This window comes from Choloepus didactylus, chromosome 6, assembly GCF_015220235.1.
Source record: "Choloepus didactylus isolate mChoDid1 chromosome 6, mChoDid1.pri, whole genome shotgun sequence".
Classification (NCBI taxonomy): Eukaryota; Metazoa; Chordata; class Mammalia; order Pilosa; family Megalonychidae; genus Choloepus; species Choloepus didactylus.
This window is the reverse complement of record NC_051312.1, coordinates 81,982,012-82,007,934: the sequence shown is the minus strand read 5'-3', so window position 1 is coordinate 82,007,934 and position 25,923 is coordinate 81,982,012. Positions and strand designations below refer to the sequence as shown.

The 25,923-nt window shown below is 36.3% G+C and overlaps 1 protein-coding gene and 1 pseudogene across 1 annotated transcript; both read left to right on the top strand.

The window, feature by feature from the left end:
- The first annotated feature begins 7,797 nt into the window (after positions 1-7,797).
- LOC119537124 lies at positions 7,798-8,751 on the top strand (annotated as a pseudogene).
- An 11,121-nt stretch (positions 8,752-19,872) lies between these two features.
- Positions 19,873-20,823, top strand: LOC119537123 (olfactory receptor 52A1-like). Its single transcript, XM_037839712.1, has one exon. The coding sequence runs from the start codon at positions 19,873-19,875 to the stop codon at positions 20,821-20,823; it is 951 nt and encodes a 316-aa protein (XP_037695640.1).
- The last annotated feature ends 5,100 nt before the right edge of the window (positions 20,824-25,923 follow it).

The window sequence follows — 25,923 nt, the reverse complement described above, 5'->3', positions numbered from 1 at the left end:
AATTAAATCTAGTGTAACTAGGACTCAAAGAATGAAAAAGAGATGGGATTCTATGCATAAACAAGAGTCCACACACATACACAACCAATTACATAACTCATAGTCATTTTTACAACCCAGAATTTAGACCAGTAACTGTCATGCATTAGGGGCTCAATAAGTATATGCTGAGTGCATAAATACAACACAGACTATTTCAAGAGCACATTGGAAATATGCATACATACTGGTTTCCAAAACGTGTTTCTATGAGCACACATGACATACTCTTGGTGATGTCATATCCTGGAAATACCAACTTACAAACAAATCCAGAGATTATAAGGTATCCACAGTTTGTTCTTCTAATAAATTCATATAATATAAAATATCATCCGAAAGAAAGACAGCCCTCACTTCTATGATATCTTTAAAAAAGGCCTTTGGCTCCTAAAATCTATTTGTTTCATAATTTCATCCATGAAGAATGAGATACTTTGATCCTCTTGGCTCAAAAGTTTTTATCTCCTCCCTTGAATTTAAGAGATTGGGAAAATAGGAAGGTGTCTTTTGAAGGAGCCAACACTCTCATGTCCTTTTAAGTATATTCAGATCACTCAGGCTCACCTCTATATTTCCATACCTCTCTATTTTCATAACAGTCCTAATAACCTCATACAAGAAAATAATTCTGAGCCAAGAAGCAACCCACACATGTAGCTTTTATATGTAGGAGCTTCATCATGGTAATCTCAGAGGATAAACAGAAGTGACACCTGATACATATAGGTCCCTAAAGGATCATTGAGAGAAGGGGGAGTATTTTATATACTTGGTGATGATTGATAATCCACATAATTTCAGCACTAGTAATTTTTCTGATCATTTCCTCAGAGGTATACCTGCAAGGGTAGACATCCCTGAGTAGTCTGATATAATTTAATTTCCAACTACTTAAAGAAGTCAGTTATGAAAGGGACCAGAAACACACATAACTTAGTGTTTTTTATTCAATAATCAAGTTAATTCCAACCTGACACAAATAGTAAGTTCATTTACCATTATCAAGATTAAGTGCAGACACAGGGAAAGAGGAGTGCAGGGAAAGAGCTAGGACAAGAGGATGCTGGATATATGAAGATGGTTTCACTTGCTCATTTAATAAATGTTTACTGAGTATCTGATCTGTTGTTAGATGAGGGGTGCATATGGCATACATGGTTCCTAAAATATTATTTTAAAAACCTTAATTGAGATATAATTGTATACCATAAATTGAAATACAGTTGTATACCATAAATTCACCAGTTTTAAGTTTTTACTATATTTAAGAGTTTAGCAACCATCACCAAAATTTAATTTCAGAATATTTTCATCTCCACAAAAAGAAGCCTTATACTTTAGCACTCATTTCCCATTTTCTATGATTATCACCATTCTAAACATACCAGCTAATGCCTCATCCCAGCATATCCCAGCAGACTGGAACTTTGTTTGGTCAACAAATTCACATATGGGTTTTATCTTCAACTATTATTTCTTTATTTTCTCTTTACTTCTTTTTATAGTTTACCCAATGTTAACCGAATAAATACTTTGACAACATATAATGTCCTTTATTTTTTTTTTTTTGCTGTTATCACATGGTAATTTATTCGCTATACTCAAGATTTGCAGATGTTGTGTTCTTTTTTCTTTCAGATTTACATTTAGAATTTATTGCTACCCAGCAAGTATCTAAAGAATTTTCATTCTTGCCCTAACCTGAAGTTTTAAAAATAATAATTTATTGAAACTTTCTCTAGTATTTGGCCTTCACTAGTTTTGTTTGTTTGTTTGTTTGTTTTCAAACAAGTTTTATTCACACATCATACAATTCACCCTAAGTGTACAATCACAGGCTCCTGGTATAATCACATAGTTACGCATTCACCACCACAATCTATCTGAGAACATTCCCATTTCTTCTATAATGTTTTTTTAAACAATTTTATTTATAACAACTGGTTTCCATGTCAGACTGCTCTAGATTTTCATTCCTTCTCTCTTTTGTTCTTTTTGGGCTTACCCTTAAAATACAATTTCCACAGTATTGCATCTAACATTCTTTAAATGCTCTCTGGGAGATCATACTTATTCTTACTCTCTAAATATAAACTGTATCTTAATGGCACTTATGATTTCTTCAACTCCAGTCCTATCACAACACTTGACTTTATAATTCTCTTTATTAATTCCCATCATTACAGAATATGGTCCAAGCACCTTCATAACATGTACAGACCCTGTATAATCAGGCCTCTCCTTACTACTCCAGATGCATCTCTCACCATTAACATTCAAACTTTTTGCCTCAGTCATATTGAGTTTTTTAGTTCATTCCCAGCCAATCTTACATAGGCTGTTCCTATATCTGAAATATGCCATCTTCTTTTACTCTTCACCCAACTGCCACATATTCACTTTTACAGTTTTACCATAGATCTCCTCTCTCCAAAAGTCAATGATTAACATCTCTCCCCAAACATATAACTGCCTATATCACCTTTTAATTTACCATCATAGATCTCATTAAACATTTGTATTTGCATATTTTCAAGGGTAATCATCAAGAATCATCCACACTATCTCATTGACTGTCCAATCATGAATTTCTAATATATTGCCTGGCATACGGCAGGTACTCAACAAATATTTGATAAATGAATGAAATACATTAGTTAATGGATATAAATACATTGGAGTTCAAATAATCTCATTTCTCACAGTTTTTGTAAGTTTTCTTTCAATGCAATTTTATTGAGATATATTCACATACCATACAATAATCCAAAGTGTACAATCAGTTGTTCACAGTATCATCATATAGTTGTGCATTCAACCCCACAATCAATTTTTGAACATTTTCATTACTCCGAAAAAGAAAAAAGAAAAAAGAAAAATAATAGTAAAAAAGAACACCCAATCTCATACTCCTTCCCTCCCCCCTTATTGATTTACTTTTTGCCCCCCTTTTTTCTACTCATCTGTCCATACTCTGGATAGAGGAAGTGTGAGCCATGAGGTTTTCACAATCACAGTCATACCGTATAAACTATACAGTTATACGATCATCCTCAAGCACCAAGGCTACTGGATTGCAGTTCAACAGTTTCAGGTATTTCCTTTGAGCTACTATATTCGGATACACTAAAAGCTAAAGAGGGATATCTATATAATACATAAGGATAACCTCCAGAATGACCTCTCAACTCCATTTGAAATCTCTCAGCCACTGAAACTTTATTTCATTTCATTTCTCTTCACCCATTTGTCTAAGAAGGCTTTCTTAATCCCATGATGCCAGAGCCAAGCTCATCCCCATGAGTCATGTCCCAAAATGCCAGGGAAATTTATACCCCTGGGAGTCATGTCCCATGTAGGGGGGAGGGCAGTAAGTTTATCTGCAGTTGGCTTAGGGAGAGGCAACATCTGAGCAACAAAAGAGGTATTCTGGGGGTGAGACTTAGGCACAGTTTTAAGTAGGCTTAGCCTCTCCTCTGCAGTAACAAATGTCACAAGGGCAAGCCCCAAGATTGAGGGCTCGGTCTTCTAAATTGGTAGCCCCCAATGCTTGTGAGAATATCATTAATTCCCCAGGTGGGAAAATTTAATATTTTCACATTTTCCCCTAGTCCTTCAAGAGGGCTTTGCAAATACATTTTTATTCTCTGCTGAAATTACTCTGGGACGTATTGGGGCTTCACACTAACCTATACAATACTCCCTATTCAACATTCCATGTAATTTTATTGTTTGAATAAACTGACCATATAAGTTAAGTTATATAGTGTGTTACAAAAAATATAGATTTTGCACTCAATAAACTTCTCTTCCTTTAGTAGCACACAGAAGTTGAAATTTTAAAAACACCATCAATATCGTCCTTTACTCTTTAGTCTGATTTACCTTAGTCCTAACCAAGTCCATTTCATTCATATCTCTAACTGAAGTCTGATCTCTTTTTTCAGACTCCTTAGCATTTGCTGTATGAGGTAATGCTGACATTCATAGCTGCTGGACTCTAGCTCTGAGTCTCCATTGTCACACAGATACCCAAAATTCTAGGGATTGACCAGGTTATACACCAAGAGCTCAGCATCTCAGAATTTAGAAATAACCATTACAACTCAGGAATAGATGTAACTGCTGTAAGAGCTTACAATCTAGGAACCTTTACAATAAGCCTTTCTCTGATAACCTATGCTTTCAGATTCAATTCTCAGAGTTTGCACATTATAGTTAGTCCATATTAGTGAGACATTATGTTTGCCTTTTAATTTCTGGTTTATTTTACTCAACATACTGTCCTCGATGTCCATTCACTTTGTTGCATACTGCACAACTTCATTCCTTCTTGTAGCAGCTCAATATTCCATTGTAAGTATATGCCACAGTTCACCATTCCATTCATTAGTCAATGTACCCTTAGGCTACCTCCATTCACTGTGAATCATAAATACTGCTACCATAAACCCCACTGTTCAAATATCCATTGTGTCCCTCTTTACAATTCTTCCAAGTATATACCCAATAACAGGGTTGCAGGACAATATGGCAACCCCATGCTTAGCTTCCTGTGGAACCACCACACTACCCTGCAGATAGGCTGCACCATTCTACTTCCCCACAAACGGTGATTAGTTACATCCTATCTCCACATTTTCTCCAGCATTTGCATCCCTCTCTTTACTTTCTAGTTTTATTCACACACCATAGATTCTCTCCTAAGCAAATGATCAATAGTTCCCTGAATAACCACAAAGTTATGCATTCACTACCCCTATCTATATATGAGAACACACCCATTTCTTCCACAAAGAAAAGGAAGAGGCTAAAAAAAAGAAAGAAAAGAAAACAGGAAAAGAGAAAAAAAATGAGGACTAAAATTAAAAAAATAAAATTAAAAAAAAATAAACTATAATTAAAAGGTCAGACAACACCAACACCAAGAATCCCATACCCCTCCCTTATATCCCCCTTCTATAGACATTTAACTTTGGTATATTGCCTTTGTTACAATTAATGGAAGCGTAATTACATCTTACTGTTAACTATAGACTCCAGTTTGCATTGACTGCATTTTTCCCCAATACCATCCAATTTTCAACACCTTGCAAAGTTGACATTCAAGACTTTTCAGTCATGTTAACAGATCATTATTGACTGTATCAGTGCAAAGGGCACCCAAACTACATTTTACTCCCTTTGACTCTTTTGGAGATTCACCTTTACTTCCTCTTCCACTCAGTATCAAGGAATGAGACAATCTCTCTGATAGCAGATGGATTATTTTTAAATGCTAAGGGTTATCAAACTCATACTCTTTTTGCCTCATGCAGAAACTGGATTTGATGTAATTTAGATGCATTGCATTCTCCCTGTTCTATTCTTGCTTAATCACAAAACCTATCTTTTTTAACTGCAGTAAACTCTGCAAACTAGTCAGGATATCACCTTCTTATACCCAATGTGAACTTTTGATCCTTGCTTGGGGAAATGGGCAATCTTATATACAAGAAGATGGAGGAAAACACTTTGTCTCTGAAATTTTAATCTTCTTATGGAGTTTCCTTCATTTCTGTCATCAAAAAGTTTTCACTACTCTGTGTTTTTGTTTTCTCTCTGTTCAACATCCCATAACCTGTTTCTGTCAAGTCAAAATAACAAAGTTTTTCATAAGCTACCGTGTCATGAGTATTTGAACTGTTCCAGCCACCAATCTGTTTTACATATGATTTCTTTTAATATTAATGTTTGTGAGGTTAATGACCTTTATTTACATGTGAGTAGGCTGCAGGTAATAGGTATAGAACTTTGGCAAGACCCCATAAATGGTACATGGGGGATCTAGGATTAGTAGCCAGATCATATTTCTGATTTTCAATTCCTTTATTTTATCCATTTTCCGATTATGAAAGTAGTAACATGATAAAAAGCATTGTTATCAGGTGAACAAGGCAAAGTAAAATATTGATTTTTTTCATTAGGCTACCAGACAATTATAGATTGATTATTCATGACATACTGATATATTTAGCTTATGAAATCTCTTTCTCCTTCAGCTTCTATCATTACCACTACTGACAACTTACATTCATAACTGTACACTTTCCCAATTCCCCTAACACATATCAGCAAATACTACATATAGACATCAAAGGAAACTTTTTTTCACAAGGATGCTGATTGTTTTAATCCGTATCTATTGATTCTTCTGACCACAGTTCAAACATTGTTATTGTAACAGTATCACAAGCACAGAGATTTCAGTGTCTTTTCATTAATTTTTTTTCACTTAAGAAATATTGCACTGAAATTTCCTTTTATAGCTCCACACAAGTAGTTCATAGGATGATGATATAATCACTTATCTTACAATTTTTAATCTTACCCTTTTATAAATCACTCCTCAGACAAAACTAGAAAAAGAGACTTCTACTACTATTCACACAGTTTCCTAACAGGGTGTTTGGATGTGACCAGAAAAAGAAAATCTCTTTTGGGGACTGATTGTGCTCACAGTTTAGACAGAAGCAGGTTGGCCAAAAGATGTGAAATGCTTCAAATATTGCAGAGTGATTAATGAAACAGAGATTAAGGGAGATAAATCTGAGCTTCGGGTTTCTCAAAAGGAAACATGAGTTGCTTTTCCTAAGGATGAATAATTAGGGAATTATTAGGAAGTGGGCCTTAAATTCAAAGGAGATTGATGATTCATATCAAAGCTAATTAGTCAGAGTATAGAGCTATAATAGAGTCAATAAAAGAGAAAGTAGATCCCCATTTTGTATAAAAGAGGATATGCAGCCTTAACCAGACTTCAAGGAGTCTAGAGACCTTTAAACTCTGGAATAAAATAACAAAAACTTGCTAATCCAGCTGCAGGGTTGTCTAAATTAGCCAGGTTCTGCTTTGGACTACAATATATCCAATTTTTAATTGTACCTTATTCTGGAAATCTGTACTTCAGTATTATCATTTTTGCATATCTAATCACCTGTAAAAACAGAGCCTCCATCCCATTAATCTACCATTAATTGACCATAAACGTAAACATAAATTCAGTGAATCAACCTCCCTGCCTGTCTCTGAAAGCAGACTACCTGCTTCAAATACACTCTAAAGGCCATACTTAGTCCCTGTATAAGAGTGAGGATGTTCAATATTTTGAGGAAGAAATGAGTGAATGTAAGAAAGGTAAATTTGCTCCTACAAAACCTCATTTGATAACCAATGCCAAAGACCCAGGAATGAATAACCCACAACTTAGGATAATCAACAATGGACCTTGAGTAAAGGCTTTCATAAGAGTATGTTCTAATGAACACAGAACAGCAGAAATGGGATCTTCTGGGAGACCACAAGAGTCCTAGGTGATTTTCTAATTGCAGAGAAATCAGGCTGGTATCTAGATGTTGGTAAAGAAATAAAATCCAATGGTGACTTTTCAGAAAGCATACCCTAGATGTACACCAAGGAAGACACAAAATATGGTTTCCATTTCTGCAAGAGATGTGAGAAATTCTGAAACTTCTCATTTCTCACCCTCCAATAAAACTGTAATGAAATTTTTGCAGGTTTCTTTGCTTCTGTGGCCCAATATAGAGCATAGAACCTCAGGATAATCAAGCCAAATTTCCAACTAAAGCATGCAACTTATTTTGTTCAATGCTCAATATGTCTGAATGATAGTGATAGCTGTGGCCTTTTCATTTCTTATTGATGTTCTCCTTCGGCAGGTTTCAGAATCAGTGCTGAGATGAGAGATCACTAAATTCCATGGCAACTATCAACATGTCATATCTGGACCCCAGAACAGTAATACTGATTGTGATTCTGGGACTAGAGCAGATGCAGTTGTGGATTGGCTTTCCCTTCTTTGCAGTGTGCCTGGTGGCATTACTAGGAAACCGCATTTTACTGATCATAAGCCCTGCAGAATGCAGTTTGCACCAACCCATGTACATCTTCCTAGCAGTACTTGCAGCCACTGATGTAGGTCTCAGTGCAGCCATTGCTCCCAAGATGTTGGCCATCTTCTGGTTCAGCTCTCGTTCCATGGCCTTTGATGCCTGCCTAGCCCAGCTCTTCTGCATCCATGCCTTGCAGGGCATGGAATCTGGTATTCTGTTGGCTATGGCCTTTGACCGATACGTTGCCATCGGTGATCCTTTGAGGCACACATCCATCCTTACACCTTATGTCTTGGTTTGGATGGTCCTAGTGGTGGCAATCCGGGCAACAGTGCTGGTTGGGCTATTACCCATTCTAATCAAAAGACTGCACCTTTTCCACTCTATTGTTATTGCTCATTCTTATTGTGAGCACATGGCTGTGGTCAAGCTGGCTGCAGAAGATACCCACATCAATAAAATATGTGGTCTCTTTCTGGGTTTTACAATTCTGGGATTTGATATGATTTTTATCCTTGTCTCTTATATCCTGATTTCCCAGGCTCTTTTTCATCTACAACAAAAGGAGACATGACTCAAAGCATTTAACACATGCACGGCTCACATTTTTGTGTTCCTTGAGTTTTATATTCTTGCCTTTTTCTCCTTCTTCAGCCACTGTTTTGGACATGTTACCCCCTCTACACACATTCTTCTACCTACCATCTACCTCCTTGTTCCACCTGCACTCAACCCTATCGTCTATGGTGTAAAAAATAAGGTAATCTGTAAGAGGGTGGCACAGATTTTTCTTCTGAATCATGAATCCAGTCAATAATATAACAAATAGTTATAGTCATGGAGAGAATACATTTACTTTCTAGAGATTAAGATGGGTTGGAGACTTACGTACTCATTGCTGAGGTCATCATCATGCTCATCATTAAAGGCATTTTTTCACAATCTACAGCTAGGATGGCCTAAAATATATTCTGGTTCACAAATTGATCTTATCTCTCTATCTCTTCATTCATTTGATTTCTAATTTTATCTTTATCATTTCCTTAACTTTAATTTCTTTGTTTTTGCTTTGCAGTTCTTTAACTTCTAAATAAAAACACTTAGGTTATCCATTTGCAAACCTTCTTCTTATGGAATAAGATGTCTTTAAGCACTGATTTTCTGCATGAAACAGATTTTGAAATTCTGTATGTTTTTTATTATTCAGTTCAAATATGTTTAATTTTCACTGTGATTCCTTACCTAAATCATAGGATATTGAAATGTGGGTTGCTTAATATCCAAATATTTGAGGATTTTTAGATAGTTATTTTGATATTTACTTCTAGCTTAATTCTGTTTCTCTCAGAAAACATACTCTTTTAAATTTCAAATCCCTTAAATGTGGTAAGACTTGGTTTGGGCTCAGTGTAAGGACTAATTTTTATGTCATTGAAATTACAATGCTTTATGATATGGTTGGTTGTACATCATTTTACATGTAATAAATAAAGCAATGGGCTATGTTTCTACCTTGAAAATGAGGAAAAGAAGAGCAAATTAAACAAAATAAGTAGAACAGTGGAAATAATTAAAGTAGTTAGAATAACTTATGGAACAGAAAACAAATGATAGCTAAAGAAAATTATAAGACAAAAAATAAAGCAAGACAGGAAGGAAGGGAGGGAAGGTGGGAGGGTCAGAGAAAGGAGAGGAGAGGAGAAGAAAACACCAAATCACAAATAACTGATACAAAGGAAGAAAGAGAAAATATTGCTACAGAATAAAAACATTAAAACAATGATAATGGGATATCATGAATAAACTCTTGCCAATAATGTCAACAATGAAAATTACTTAAAGTAAACAAATTCTTGCAACACACAAATTATGAAACTTGAAGAAAGGAAATGTAAATTTGAAAACCCTACATATTCTAATGGAAATGAATCCTTCAAAAGACTGACATTAAAAAAATAAGAAGTAAAAACAAAACAACCAGCCAAAAAAAAAAAAAAACACTCCATTTCAATGAGGTTTCACCCATGAATTGCATCACATATTTAAGCAATAAATAATACCAATCTCAAAACAAACATTTTTAGAAAACCTGAGGGGAAGAACAGTTTCCAGTCTACTTTATTTGGCCAGTATAACCTTGATCCCCAAAGTGGAGTATGTCCTTATAAGAACAATCATGAAAACAGACACAAAAAAATATTTAACACAAAGTTGACAAATCAAATTCAGAAATAAATAAAATGATAATAAATCATAAGGGAGTGCAGTTTATACCTGAATGTAAAATCACTTTAACATTTTACAATTAACAATATAAAAACTATATTAAATAAATAAAGCAGATAATCACATAACCAGCCTCAGATATATGGGAAAAGATGTGATAAACTCCTCACAGTTTCAAAGAAATTTGAGAGGTATTCTACTAAAAACCTATGGCTGACTTCATGCTTAATAGTGAAACAATGAACACTATTCCCTAACATCAGAAACAACTGAAGAAATCTCTGCCTCCACACTTTCTATACGACAGTGTACTGAAGGTTTTACTTAGTGAAATAAGGCAGGAGAAGTAATTAAAATAGGTAAATATGCCCAGATGAAAATGTCCTAATTTTATCTTCATTTTTGAAAGACATTTTCATGAGTATAAAATTTTAGGTTGACAGCTTTTCCCCCTTTTGGCATTTTCAAAATTTTGTTCCATTATTGTTACTTCCATTTATTTTCATTAAAAAGCTACCTAATAGTCTTGCCATTGTTCCCATGAAGATAATCTCTTTCTTTGCCTCCTTCCACGGTTTGTGTATTTAAGATCTGGGCTGAAATTCCCCATGTTTTCCTCTATTTCCTTGAATATTTTAATCTTGGTTATTTTTGCCTCTCATTTTATGTAATCTAATAATACAGTTCACCTGCAAGTATATTTCCTTATTCCTATGATGCATCCTCTTAACCCTGGGCGTGTCCCTGCTTAGGTCTCAACATAAAGTTCAGTGTGTTTAACTATGTTGTCAGGGTTTGAAATCCATACATTATCACCTAGCAACAATTGGTTGCTGAAATTATTTCTCAAGTCTTTAACCTAACACCAACCTATGCTTTCTGCTGGATTTTTTGGGTATAATCCTGCACTTCCACAGCTTAGCCAACGACTTGAGGGGTGGCTAAAGAGATGCTGAGTTCACTGCTCTGCTGTTTTCTTCTCTCTAGGGCTTTGTACCTCAATATTTTCACTAGTTTTTAACCCTTCATATAAGTGATATAGGATGGTATCATAATTCCAAAGATCTATCTGAATTACAATGCTTTCTGTTTGTTTGGAAGGCAAAGAATTGAGTAGATCAGATCCCTGGTGATGCAAGAGGTTCTCTTCAACAGATTTCACTTTTCTTCCCAGCTTTAAATACCACTTTCCCTGAGCTTTTGAAGAAACAGTTGCTCTGGAGTAGAGAACACCCTGAATATGCCAGCTGAAATTTTTCTCAATTCTCAAGTGCAGGGCAAACTATTATAAATCATGGCATATTCCTGTGATGATTTTTATCTAACCATGATTCCCTCTGAGCAAGCACTCTGCATTCTCATTACATAATATTTTTATCATTGCCCAGGTGCACACAAAAGTTGTAGCATAGCTCTTTGTCTTCAGACGACTTGTAAAGGCAGACTTTTCTACTTCTCGTAGGGTTCATTATTTTTCCCATTATTTCATGAATTTTTCATTTGCAGTATTTATCAAGAAGTTTCTAATGGCATAATGAATAATAATCTGCATAAATAAAGACCAGAAAGTGCATGCTTATAGCAATTCTAATGGTAATCAAATTCCCCAGTATAACCTTCTCTTCCCAAGCAATCTTGTGGAAGCTATTAGTTTTCATGAATCATTCAATTCTATTTCACTATTTGCTATGTGACTAAAATTTTTAGATCGTTTCTAAGCAAAATATGTGCTGACGTTGAAAATTAACTCAATTCTAATAATTGGTCCACAGTTGTTTATTATTAATTACACTATTTATAACATCTTCAAATGTTTTATTCAGCAATGAAATTGCATGAGAAATATGGGCTAATGATACAGATAATCAGCACAATATATACTGAGCATTTCATTGCAAAAACTGAAATATCCCAGAATTCAAATTAGTAAGATAATATTAGGTGGGACGCTGGTATAGGAAACTCTAAGAATCAGTCCCTACATGAAAAAGCAACTGATGAATTGGCAGAAACTGTCTGAATCAACTATCTTGAAGTTCTGGAGTCTAGTGGAACACTGTGCATGTCCAGGGAGGAGCAGGAGGAAGAAGCAGGTAAATGGCCACAAATACTGGTCAGTTTCACCCTCCCTGCAGTAGCTACCATCCCCCTTCTCTGAGCCTCCTGACAGGGAGCAGCGGGGACTAGAGATCCTGCTGCTCACACAGCTTATTGCCATTATGGTGGGACATAAAGTCCTAGTCCTCCAAACACTAAGTGTGTAGGGTCTGATCACAGATCTCTACTTTTGATCAGCTAATGCAGAGTGCTGGGGGCCAAAGCCTGTCAGTCAAAGATGGCAAAGGAATTTTAAAGACAGTACTCTTACTCAAAACTATGGAAAATAAAGGGCTGCATTAAATGGGCAAGAGCTGAAATCAAGAAAACACAGCTTCAAAAGCCACAGAAGAAGTTCCTGGCACCATTGTTATCCCCACTTCATCCCCTGAATCCACTCCCAAGCCCTCTACAATGTGGAATTGAGCCAGCTTGTGCTACTGAGGTACATGTATGACAGTGCCAATCTATCAGGTGGAAGCCTAAGAGATTGAGCTGGGGAACCTGTCTCAGACTCACCCTCCCAAAGTTTGTTATAAGGGCAAAGAAGCAGCTTTCAGACAGCTGGGACTGTATAAGAAACAATTAAATTGAGAGGGGCTGGGGCAAAGGACTACCTGCATTAAGTCACTTGAGAGAGCACCAAGGAGGCGGTAAAGAAAGTGATGACTAGAATTCCTATACTCTATAAATGGGGAATTCCTGAGGCATCTACTAAGCTCAAACCCAGTAACAGAAGCAGGCTCCAAGGCTTGGGCTTCACCTAAGCTCAGATAAGACAGACAAGATACTGTACTTCCCATTTGTCTTTGACTGATATTCTTGTTAGGAAGGTAAAGCTCTGAAGGAAACCACCAGCTGAAGCAATGAAAGACAATGAAATGTGTTTTTTGCTTTGGTTTGCTTGTTTTGATTAAATCTTGGCATTCAAGAAAATTTCAGTCGTATCACTAGCTGGATACAAACTTAAGGAACAGTAAGCTTAGGGACTATATCCCAGAGTTAATACTTTAAAACATTAAAGTGTACAGTGTGCAACAAAAGATTATGAGGCAAACAAAGAAACAGGAAATGCATGTTCCATACAAAGGGTAAAGATGAAAATCTGAAGCTATTAACAAAGAAGACCAGGCTTTGTACACATGAGACAATGAATATAAAAAAACAACTGCAACATACTTAAGGACATAAAAGAAAACACAGAAACAGTACTAAAGGACATGAGAAAAACAATGAAAGAACAAATGTGAGAATCTCCATAAAGAGATGGAACTTTGAAAAGGAACCAAACAGAAACATTGGGGTTGAAGAAAAGAATAATTGAAATGAAAAATTCCCTAGAAGTTTTCAACAGAAGATTTGATCTGGCAGAAGAAACATTGACGTCAAGAATGAGACAACTGAAAGGATGAAGAACAGACCAAAAAAAATTTTTTTTTAAGTGAACAGAGCCTAAAAGACTTGTGGCCCACCATCAAGCATACCAATATACACCTATGTGGTGTCAAGAGAAGGAGAGAGAGAGAAAGGGACATAAGGAATATTCAAAAAATTAATAGTAGAAACTTCCAAAATTTAATGAAAAAAAATGAATATACAAAATCAAGAAGCCAATGAATCAAAGAGAAACACACCCAGACACACAGTAATTAAGCTGTCCAATGCCAAGGGCAAGAGAAGGGTTCTGAAAGCTGCAAGAGAAAAGTGACAGCTGTGTACCTGGGAATCCCAGTAAGATTAACTACTGATTCCTCATCAGAAATCATGGATGAAAATAAAAAGTGATACAAAATCTTTAAAGTGCTGAAAGAAAACATTTGCCAACCAATAATTTTATATGTGCAAAGACTTTCTTTCAAAAATGAAGGAGAGATTAAGATAGTCCCAGGTAAGCAAAAGTAGAGGGAGTTCATTTCCACAACACCTGCCCTACAAGCAATGCTAAAGGGAGTTCTTGATACTGAAAGGAAACAAAACAAGACTTTGGATCAAAGTTGCATAAAGAAATAACTCTGGTAAAGGTAATTATACAGGTAAGTATAAAGGCCAGTATTATTGCATTACATATATATTTTTTGGTATATAACTCTGTTTCTTACTTCCTACAGGTGCTAAAATGCAAATGCATAAAAAGTAATGATAAATACATGGGTGTGTAAATACAGTACCCAAAGTTATAATTTGTAACAACCACAAAAAAAAAAAAAAAAAGGTAAGGGATGAAGGGGTATAGGAACAGCGTATGGGTATGCTATTGAAGATAAATTGGTATTAAATCAAATATGATTGAAATGGGAGGGGTATATTTTAACCCCATGATTATCACAAAGAAAATACATGAAAAATATACTCAGAAAGAAATGAGAAGGAACTAAAAATGGTACAATAAAACAAAAAAATAAACATACAAGTGGGCATTAATGGAATAACTGAATGTCAAAAAGTATATTTACACAAGGTAGCAAAATAGTAGAAGACATTTCAGAATTTTCAGTAATTACTTTAAATGTAAATGGATTAAACTCTCCAATCAAAAGGCTGAAATTGGCAGAAGTGATTTCAAAAAAGCATTCCTAACAGCTCTTTACAAGAAGGTGGAGTAAGGAGTCCTAGGATTCAATCTGTCCTCCAGGGAAACTAGTAAATATCCAGAAACTGTCTGAAACAACTGTTTGAGGGGTTCCAGAGACCAGAAGCACATTTTATACCAGCCAGGGATGACTGGAGGAAAGAGTCTGATAAATTGCAGTGAAATGCTATGAGTAGATCACTCTACACTGAGAAGACTGGTGTCCACCCCACCCAACCCCCAGCATGGCAGGCTGCCTCAGGAGCCAATCCTTGGCTGGAAATAGAAGCCCTCTCTCCTAGGATCAGGGAGAGGGGGACTCAGCCAGACACTGATTGTGGCTTTTGATTAGTGAATCTGGATTGCTGGATACCACCTCTGAGCACAACTAAATTTACCACTCATCCAGGAGAGAAAGAACCCAGCAGGTTCTGTTTCAACCCAAGTCCCAGCAGGGGAGGAAGCAGGGTGGACAGAGAAGACATAGTGGGTTCTCAGGGTGGCAGAGATCAGTCTGTGGAAGGATGGTTCTTACCCCAAGTAAAGGGAGAGAGAGGGATGATGGTGATGGTAACACAGCATTGTGAATGTAATTAACACCACTGAACTGTGCATACATACACACATCCTATTGGTTTAGTTTCTCTGGTAAACTCTAACTGACACAAAAGGAAACATTAGTGATACATTTTACAGCCCCTTCATGGAGAAATTTACTTGATTATAGCTATAGTAGGAAAAAAAAAAAAGAAGAGAAAACACATGTAAACATTGTAATCATACATTTTCAATCTATTAAGTATTGAGTGTGGAATATACAACTTCTTCTGGGATGGATAGTGATGGACTGCTTTCAATCCCCAAAGTCATACCATCAAACATACAAATCAGAGTTGACTCAAACCTAGTTAAAGTATCTTAACTGTAACATACCCTAGACTACTGAACATCAGATTTTGAATAGAATCACAAGGCCTGCATCTAGAAATAAAGGAAAAAGAGAAAGAAAAAAAAAAAGAAGAAGAGTTATCCAGCTTAAAATTGCATGTAATTAGTGGTGTCCTATGTTAAAGAAACGTATTATGATAAATTTGTGGCCAGAATACTAAGCTCATATTTGAAATATTCTCCAAAATTCTATGAAAGTAATAACCTGGACTAACTACTCTGATATTAGAGTCATATAAGTAGTCATTGAACATTGGCAATGAAGGCAGTGCAAATTGGTGTCATGGAACAAAGAAGAAAATGATGAATTCTCAAATCAATTCAGTTAATATCTTGCCATTATGGAGATAAAAATGTTAAGTTTTGGAGGAAACTTCAAAGTGCTACAAGGGTTTCAAAGAATGTAGTAGTGGTTGTAATACTAGTTGAAGCTATAGGGATTGTAACTGTAGTAATATTTTATTTATAAAGAAAAACAATGCCAACTTTTAAAAAATTTTTAGCTACAAACCTGGCCATATGCCAGAAAGTTGACTAAATGACTATCTTCCATTTTTCTAGTTTAAGAATTCTCCATTTCTCAGATTTTCCTTCCCCACACCTCATCCATCATTTTCTGAAAGTGGCCCGTGACTTGATATTTGCTGGTTCTAATCCTCAGAGACAACTTCTCATTAGGTGAAGGTGGTAAGACTCCTGGGTAATGGCTACCTCTCTTTTGCAAAAGAGAACTGGATCTAAAAATGGTAATGACATCTCTCGAGACCAGATCTGTAGCATCACCCTTTGATCAGCTTAGACATTAAGAAATGTCAGGAAAAACAAAAGCTAAAGGCAGACTATGAAAGAAGTTTAGCTATTAATACTTTCACAAAATCCAAAGTCTGACCTAAAATAATCAATCCATCCATTGCCCTTACATTCCAGCCTGCTATCTATCTGGGTAAGTTTATTCCCCATGAATTGCAACCTGTATATGGTTGAGACACTGTAATTGAATTAAAGCTTAAGCAGAAGTGGAAAGGACGGAGAATCAAAGATCTCAGTGACAAACTGTCCTTTGGTGTGTCATCTACTTTCTCTTGAACAAAGATTCTTTATGGGCCAAATGTGAGATGGATTTGATACATATCATTTAGAATTAGAAGAGATGAACAGGTAATCTGATAATTGCCTATGAAGGAAATCTGAATGGATTCATTCCAAAATGAGTAGCAAGGGTAAGGTAAGAATAAAGTTTTCAGGCCCCTCTTCCCATTTTTACCAAACAACGTAGTTCTAATGTTGCCAGTTTGTCAAACATGAGAAGTAATGCTCTGCAGTTTGGGAAGTTCTTTGTGTGTGGGTGTTTGTATGTGTGTGCTGTCTGAGCAGGAGGCCTTGGAAGGTAAAGAGAGCAGGTCAAGAAGGAGTGAGTGCCCCACTGCTTTGAATAGTTCTGGTATCTGGACTCATTGTAGTGGATACCACAGCTCCTATGCCATCCTCTGAAATCCAGTCTTCTCTGTGCCAGGGGCATTAAAATCATGTATTTCTTTCTGTATTTACCCTGTCTCCACTCAAGAGCTCCTCCTATTCCTTTCTCCTTCTATTCAACTTAGACCAGGAATGATAGTTTTCTGATCCAAGTACCACAGAAAGCTCTAGGTTGCATAAAATATATGCTTTTGCTATCACAGAAGAATTTTTTTATAACAAACTCTATTAGAAAAAGTTTTCCCATTTATGCTTTTCCATCTACCCAAATAAGCCTTTAAAGCTGGGCATAATTATTTCTCAGTTGAAGAGACAAAATTGATTTAAAGAAGTAAAATTTGTTGACTCCAACAGGGTCTGCACATGATTGTGGAGTTACTTTTCTATTATGAATAGGAATTATTTGTTCCTTCTCACACAGGTACACAATCTTATGGATCAGATGGAGGAAAGACACGCAGCTCCAGAAAATTCATCTTTTCATGGAGTTTTTAATCATTTCTTACTTTATGAATTTTCATCATTTCTATCTTTTAAATTTCTGCTTGCTTAAGAAGGCAGTAGCATTCTCCATGGCCCTGGTATGCATTAGCTACTATAACAGGTACATACTCTCTTCCATACCTTGTGCCAAGTTCTCCATACATAACCTTATTTAGTACTACCAATAATCCAATGAGGTAAGTGATATGCTTGTCTCTGATTTTTAGCTTAGTCAGTTTAAGGAACTTGGACAACGTTCCACATGAAGTAAATAGTAGTGCCAGCATTAGATTATATGTATATTATATTTCAAAATCTATATCCCATGATTTTGCCTACTATAGTATATAGAAGAAAAGTAGTCTGATTAATGCATTATTTGCCTAATGTAATGGGAATGGAGATATCATTTAATTTTATCCTTAGATTTTTCAGAAAACATACATAATTATCTAGGATATATTGACATTTGCAGTTCCTTTAGATTCTGGCTTTGACAGTTTATGCCATTTTTGATAAGATATATTCACATTTGTTAGCAACCACTTTCATTGATTTTAGCACTTCCCTAACCTAACTTTATTATCAAAGGGAATTTTTTTTTACAAATTTTCTAATTGCTGTAAAATACATCTTTGTATTTTCTTGGTCACAGACTACTCATGTTTGTGGCTACAGAAGATCATATAGCAAGATCTCCCACTGTCCAATAATTGAAACCTTCTAAATTTTACTACACTGGGGACTTTCTAGCTACATCCATTTAAATATTCTTGAAGACTTTGGGCCTGTTTATTTTTCAATACTTTTATAGAAGTAGACCCCTGTTGCTTCATTCAAAGGGGAAAATACACATATACGTATAAAGTCTCATGCAGAGTGATGCTCCCCATTCAATGTGTCAGGCTGTGATAAAATAATAATGAACTAATATATAAGAGAAGAAATCAAAGTATTGGATTATTTTACATGTATAGAATAGTTAATGAAAGAAAAAAAATAGAGTATATAAGATTGTCTTGTCTTACAACTGGTTTGCCAAAAGGAATAGAACAAGAAGTTTTTAAAAGATCAGAAATTTGCAGTTAGTGTGAAGAAGTGGGACAATATGAGAAGTATGTCCAAGGTATGAGAAGTTATTTTTACTGCCAAGGAACCTAAGGAATGTTGACCTCCATTATGAACAGCAGAATGGCCTGCAGACAAACCAGACCTCTTGCATTTGAAACAATGTCATTAACTATTTAAGCAAGCTACTGGGAATATACAGGCCAAGTTTTGCATCTTACTCCCTACTGTTCTAATTTATAATCCCTTTTTATTCAATTGACCATTTATCTCTCTTCTCAACTTTTCTGTCACCTGTAAGATTTATAAATACTTACATCATCAACCATTCCATTCTGTCCTGACATCTTCTTCAAAAGCTCATGAAACAGAATTAACTCCATCAGTCAAACATTCTCAGCCATTACTGATGAAAGAGTGACTCCTCCCCTCACCTTCAAGAATCTGGATAATTGGCCTGCACATGGGTAACTCAACCAGTATTTATTGAAGGAGCAGATCCCCTCACTCTATCATCTGAGAGCCAATTCCTATGACATGAGGGGAGGTATGTACTCTTTTATTCATGAATCCAGAGAAAATGGGACTGGGAGAGTCTGTCACTGTCTGAAGATTCTGAACTTTGAGATAATTCAGAAGTATCATGTGACTGAGGATCTCTACCATGGCCCCAAGTGTCACAAGAAAACATCACCTACTCTAAAATGGGTCAGAAATTTGAAGGTGGATGTGGAGAGAAGTGAACGTTGCCACCTGAGAACACTGAGAAGACTAGCAGGATCACTGCTGGAATCACAGTTTCAGTTTCTATAATGTCTAATGATAACCACTGAACCATCTTCCTCTTCCATAAAGGCATAAGTTGACTTGGCAAAAATACATTACAACAGCTCTATTCTGATATTATTCTAAAATGATGCCCGAAGATTCATGTTCATGTGATCGCATTTCCATTCATGTTGTGCATGCTCTGATATGAATGATGAGAGGAGTGCCCTTCTCCGTTCCATCCATGTTCTCTTTCTGAAAAGGTACTGGAATCTGTAGTGAGGAAAGAATTAACCAATTTCCATGGAATTCACCAACATTTCATATATGAATCCCAAGACAGTTATCCTGATTGGAATCCCTGGACTAGAACATGTGCAGTTTTGGATTGGGTTTCCTTTCTTTTGTGTGTGCCTAGTGGCTCTGCTGGGGAACATCTTCTTGCTAATCATCATCCCTGCAGAACGTAGTCTGCACCAACCTATGTATATCTTACTGGCAGTACTTGCAGCCACTGACCTAGGTCTCTGTGTAGCCATTGCTCCCAAGATGTTGGCCATCTTCTGGTTTGAATCTTGCTCCATGGCCTTTGATGCATGCCTTGTCCAACTCTTCTTCATTCATGCCTTGCAGGGAATGGAATCTGGCATTCTGTTGGCCATGGCCTTTGACCGCTATGTTGCTATCTGTGATCCTCTGAGATACAGATCTATCCTTACACCTTTCATTCTGGTATGGATGGTGCTAGTGGTGGCAATACGGACAACAGTGCTCATTGGCATTCTACCCATTCTACTCAAACAACTGCAACTTTTCCACTCTGTGGTTATTGTTCATGCTTACTGTGAGCATATGGCTGTAGTCAAGCTGGCTGCACGAGATGTCCATATTAACAAATCATATGGTCTCTTCGTGGCTTTTGCAATTCTAGGTTTTGACATGATACTTGTCTTCACCTCCTACATTCTGATTTTCCAGGCTGTCTTTAATCTTCCCCAGAAGGAGGCACGGCTGAAAGCATTCAACACGTGTAGTGCTCATATTTTTGTCTTCTTGGAGTTTTATATCCTTGCCTTTTTTTCCTTCTTCAGCCACCGTTTTGGTCATGTGTTACCCTATGCCCACATCCTCTTGTCTACCATCTATCTGCTTCTGCCTCCTGCCCTTAACCCCATTGTCTATGGTCTAAATACCAAGGAGATCCGCAGGCAGGTAACTCAGATTTTTATTCTGAAGTTTCACACCCAGAAGTGATCCAACACTTAATATATCATGGGAAAAATTATACTTACCTGTTTAAGATCCTTGAATCATGTGTGGCCATTTTGTTGAGATTTTCACTTGATCTCCCTATAGGGTTTATATTCCCAAAGCTAGAGCAGTGAAAGCATGAGATATACTTGGGTAAAAAGTACCTCATAAATTCCTATTCTCCCTACAACCATCCCTTCCATTCTTCCTTCCTTCATTTTTTCTTCTTTCCTTCTTTCCATCTGTCCTATTTTTTGTTCCATCTTTATTCACATCTCTATTGCATCTTTCCACAATATCAAGAGGTAGTTTATGATTTGAATGAACCACAATGAAAAAGACACATTCCATGACGTCAAAAGGCTCACATTGTAGCAATGTTACAAAAATACTGGCAAATCTAATTTAATGTTATTTAAGCCAAGATAATATAGAAACAAAGGATATAATTTCACAGATGAGGAGCAACTAATATAGATATTATAAGAATCATGGAAGACCTCTTAGAGGAAGTTATGGCAAATATGAGATTAGAATATTGTATTTGATGTCAGAGGATGAAATTTTTTCACCATAATTTCAATTCAAGTTTTTAAAACACTCTGAGCAGACTTGTGTCAATGTGTAGACGTGTGTGATATTAAACATCAGAATATCATTTTTTAAGTGAGATAAGTGTTTTCATCCAAATTCTCTATAACAAGCCAATAAAGCAATACAAGGTTAACATATATTCATGAAAGGAAAAAAGTCCCCAAATCCCAAAGCCAAAGACTATTTAATACGGGGAGAGACCTGTGGCCAAAGACAAACATTTTTTTGTGAAATTGGTTGGTCACAGTCCTCTGATGCAATAGGAATGTTCCACTTTGTACTCATGGTCTCATGGAAGTTTGATTTAGGCAGTTGTGTGAGAATCTGACTTCTGTGACCAGTTTACAAAAAGCAGGCTCATTCTGTCTTCATCAGTGATGAAAATATACAATTCATTCTGCAGTAGGGGAGGTATATTAATACTCCAATCATCTGCCATTTGGCTTCATTAAAACTGCACAGATATAGTTCTTTTATTGTATACATAGACATTTCAAATTTACAGAGCTTCGCTGACTGCTTATGTGCTCCTTATGATGGCCTTGAAAGGAGTCCATTCTCTGTATACAAAGTATTACAATTCACTATGCACCTATTTTTCCCTAAAATGTCATTGAGAGATACCATGGAATGTTTTGAGATCTAATCCATTTAACAGAGATAAGTACTCTAATGAGGGCCATGTAGAACCTCTTTCCTTCTCCCTTCTTGTTCTCACAACTCAATGAGACTTTCAAGGTAGTGAAGAAAAGCCATGGCATTGAATTGCAGCCACATTCCCTGGGTCTTTTTTCCATGGCATATCACCCCTTCCACGGCCTCTGTGACTCAAGAGCCTGTACACCACCACCACCAAATGAACATCATAATCTCAAATCAGCTAGTCTCCCCACTTCCTACGGTGGTTTCATTCCCTCCCCTTGATGGTCAAGCTAATGCCTTAACAGTAAAGGAAGAGCAAAGTTTACCTTTTGGTGGTCTCAATCTGTAAACAGGTGATAACGATATCTTACACAGATCTTTATCAAAAGCAAAGCAAGACAATTATTTTACTGTATGTGGATTATCTGAGAGTTGATCCCAGAAGAAACTCGTGAGGGAATTGGAGCAATAATATGGTGAAGGGAAGAAAGCTAATACAGTATGCATGAATGAGAAAGTTACGATTGGGGGTTACTAGAGCTATCTCCTGCTGGGAAGCCTGGAAAATCTGTGAGAAATACACCTCCAAATTGACCCAATAATGGGCTAGAAATCTGAAGTGTCCCTTATTGTCCTTTCATATCCCCTGGAATATCAGCTACCAAACACTTCTTACCATGTTCCACCAACAGACAGAGCCTGCTCCCCAAACCAGAAGAGCCCTCTGACAAAGATACATGGGAAGACATAGGCATGAACAGTAACTGAGGCAGGCTTTAGAATTGCAGCTAAAAAGAAAAAATTATATTGGGGAAACATGCAAAAATTGAATAGTTAAGAAGGGGCATATTTTTTCCAAATCCCTTCATAATCTCATAGTTAGATAGGGTCTAGAGCATTGCTGAACACATCATGGGCTATATTCCAGGGAAATAATATTCATTCCCTGTAAAAGTAGCTTTGTGAAAGAATAAAATATTAGCACCAGATACCAAGCAGTCTATAAGTTTTGTGGCAAGCATTCTAAACGTAAGCTCCAGGAGTGTAGAAGAGCAGTGGGAAACAACAGTTTTCCATATATGGGGGGCTTGGAGGTCACTGGGCCCCATGGAAAGTTGAGTTTCATAATAGCTCTTTCTACTGAGAGGTAGGGTGAGTCCTGTGAGTCCTTGTTTTCCAGGTACACAAGGTAAGGAGCAGGATCATTTTTCTTTGTACAATGCTACCTTTCTTCACCAAAAATACTGAGACAAATCGGATCAAATTCTAATCCCAGCCTAAAAGAACTTTTTGAAATAATATTCTATGTATGTTGGTGAGATTTTAATTCCATTCAGAGCCTTCTAAGAGAAAGATACACAAAGAATATACCAAATGAGACACATTTTCAAATAAATTCAAATAACTGTCCTCAAACAAAAGAATGGAATATCCTAGTGGAGACATCAAAACAATAGGGGCACTTTAAATTCTCCTGTAACTACCTGATTACTTAGATCAATAGAAATTAATGATATCCATTCATGCATTTATCTTATTATCTATTTATTTGCTTCCTTTTAAATTACTAGGGAAATAATATTGTGAAAAGATTAAGATGATAGATATTGTGTTCAGAGAGATCTAGGCTTGAATTTCAATAATACTATCTATTACATGCATCCTATAAGTAGATAACTTAAAATATTTGAATTCCCTGACTCTAGTTTTCCTCATATTTAAAATGGGGATAATAGCAAATATCCAAAATGACTTCCATGTGTTACTGGAGCCTGGTTGGCACCCGAGGTGAGCTCCAGTGCAGGCTCGTTTTTCTTGTCTCAAGAAAGAATTCGGGGACAAGAGGAATAGTAGCAAGCAGTAAAGTTTATTTGAAAAAGCCAGCACACATGTAGAAACAGCAAAGGTTGGTAAGAAGGAATACACACTGGAGAGGTCAGTGTGGGTGGGCCCCAAGAGGGCGGCAACCTCAGGTTGAGTTATGTCCAGGTTTTATATGTTAGCCTGTTGCTAGGTTTCAAGCTAGGGTTGGGGGTAGAAATTCCCATTCTCCCCCCACCCTGGCTTAAACTCTCCTTTCCTTCATCTGGCTATCTCAGCTGATTCTGAGAATTATGGATTCTCCTTTCACCCAGCCCCTCCTTTTTCTCTCCACCTGTCTCTTCACCTGTCAGCTGGATCTGGTAGGGTTTGGTCCCCCTTTGGCTTGGCCCTTCCTTCTTGCTCTCCGTCTGGCTATCTATGGCTTGATGCTGACTCTCCATCTGAACTGACCAACACCCCTGGCCTGTGCAGAGTGCCCTATTCTAGCCTGCCTCATATGGACATGACATCTAAATGCATTTTGAGCACACCTTATAATAAAAATGTTTAAAGAGTAGTTATTATCATTAGTAAAATTGTTATCAATAATAATGAGAACAGGCATAAAAATAAGTGATATAAAATTCAATGTGGTAATTGTTATGATAGCTGCTTGAAGAGGAGGAGGTGGGTAGCATTAACTGTGCATTCCTGGTTGCTTCCATTGTTAACAAATGTAGCGTGTTAAAGATTGATTCTCCCTTTTCACGTCTCTTAATACATGGCCTCTCTTTGAAATAAAATGCCTATTTAAAAGAAGTAATAAATGTAAAACAAATCATAAATTTTCAATGAACACCATTCATTGCTTCTAGTTTAATTTTAAGGAAAACACCGAAGTTAAAATTTATAGACAATTCAAATGAATGCCTATGCCTTTAGAATGTTAGAGTTTCACATACCAATGCCAGAGTAAAACCAATCAAAGAGAAAATCCATTTACTCTGTATTTAATCTGGCTCAAACAAGGGCTTCAACACCAAAAAAAAAAAAAAAAAAAGGTCATTTAGTCCTGTATTATCAATTCAAGTGTACACTTACAAGTTTTAAATTACAATACAAAAGTTTTACAATTTTCCCAAGGATTGATACATTTTAAAAATTTTAGCACATAATCTCATGTTAGTGGTGTCACGTTATACATATTTTGATAGTTTCTCTTCTATTTCTTTTTAAACTGTTTAATAGTAAAATTTTAAGTTTATCAGATGCTTAAATATTAAAACAGCATTGTGCTTGATTGATGGCATTATTCTGATCAAGGGAATTTACAAATCAGTGGTACTAAGTCCCAGGCACACCACAGCTAAATGATAATGTGGGTAGGATTCTCACGTGCTAAAGCCAAAGGGTCAAGGCCTCCAGAACATATCCTGGGTACAATCAGATCTCTACCACGTATTATATGCAAACTTGGGAAGTTGTTTTAAGCTTTATGCTAAATTTCCTCTTCTCACAAAAAGGGAACAATACAAATGTTTCAAGTTTTATGTGAGAATTAAATGGCATAATTTAGTCTTGTGCAAAAAAGGCGCTAAAAATGTGCCAATATTCTTCATTCCCTATGGGGTGGAAAACTTTGTGAATTATCTACAAATCAAATATATTTTTGTTTCCTAAACTGAAAGTGACTAAGATACTAAAGAGCTTAGAATTCACATCATTTGGGAAAAAATGTTTGAAGGCCCTTGTAAATTTTCTTCAAATATAAGAAGACTTACAAGGCATGTGTGTGTCTGTCTGTGTGTGTGTGTGTGTGTGTGTGTGTGTGTGTGTGTGTGTATCTCCACCAGAATTCAGAATTGTGTGCCAGAGAATAAGGGGCTCTATGCTTTGTGTTAGAACAACTGGCAACATCATCATCTTTGTTAAGGTAGAAACTAGAGACTATGTCTAATGAACTGATGGATTTCACATAGGAGATTTCTAGGGAGCATACTGAAAGTGACACGTGATGTTTTGCATATAGAGAGATGAGGTGAAAAAGGCATTTAATTCTCAAGC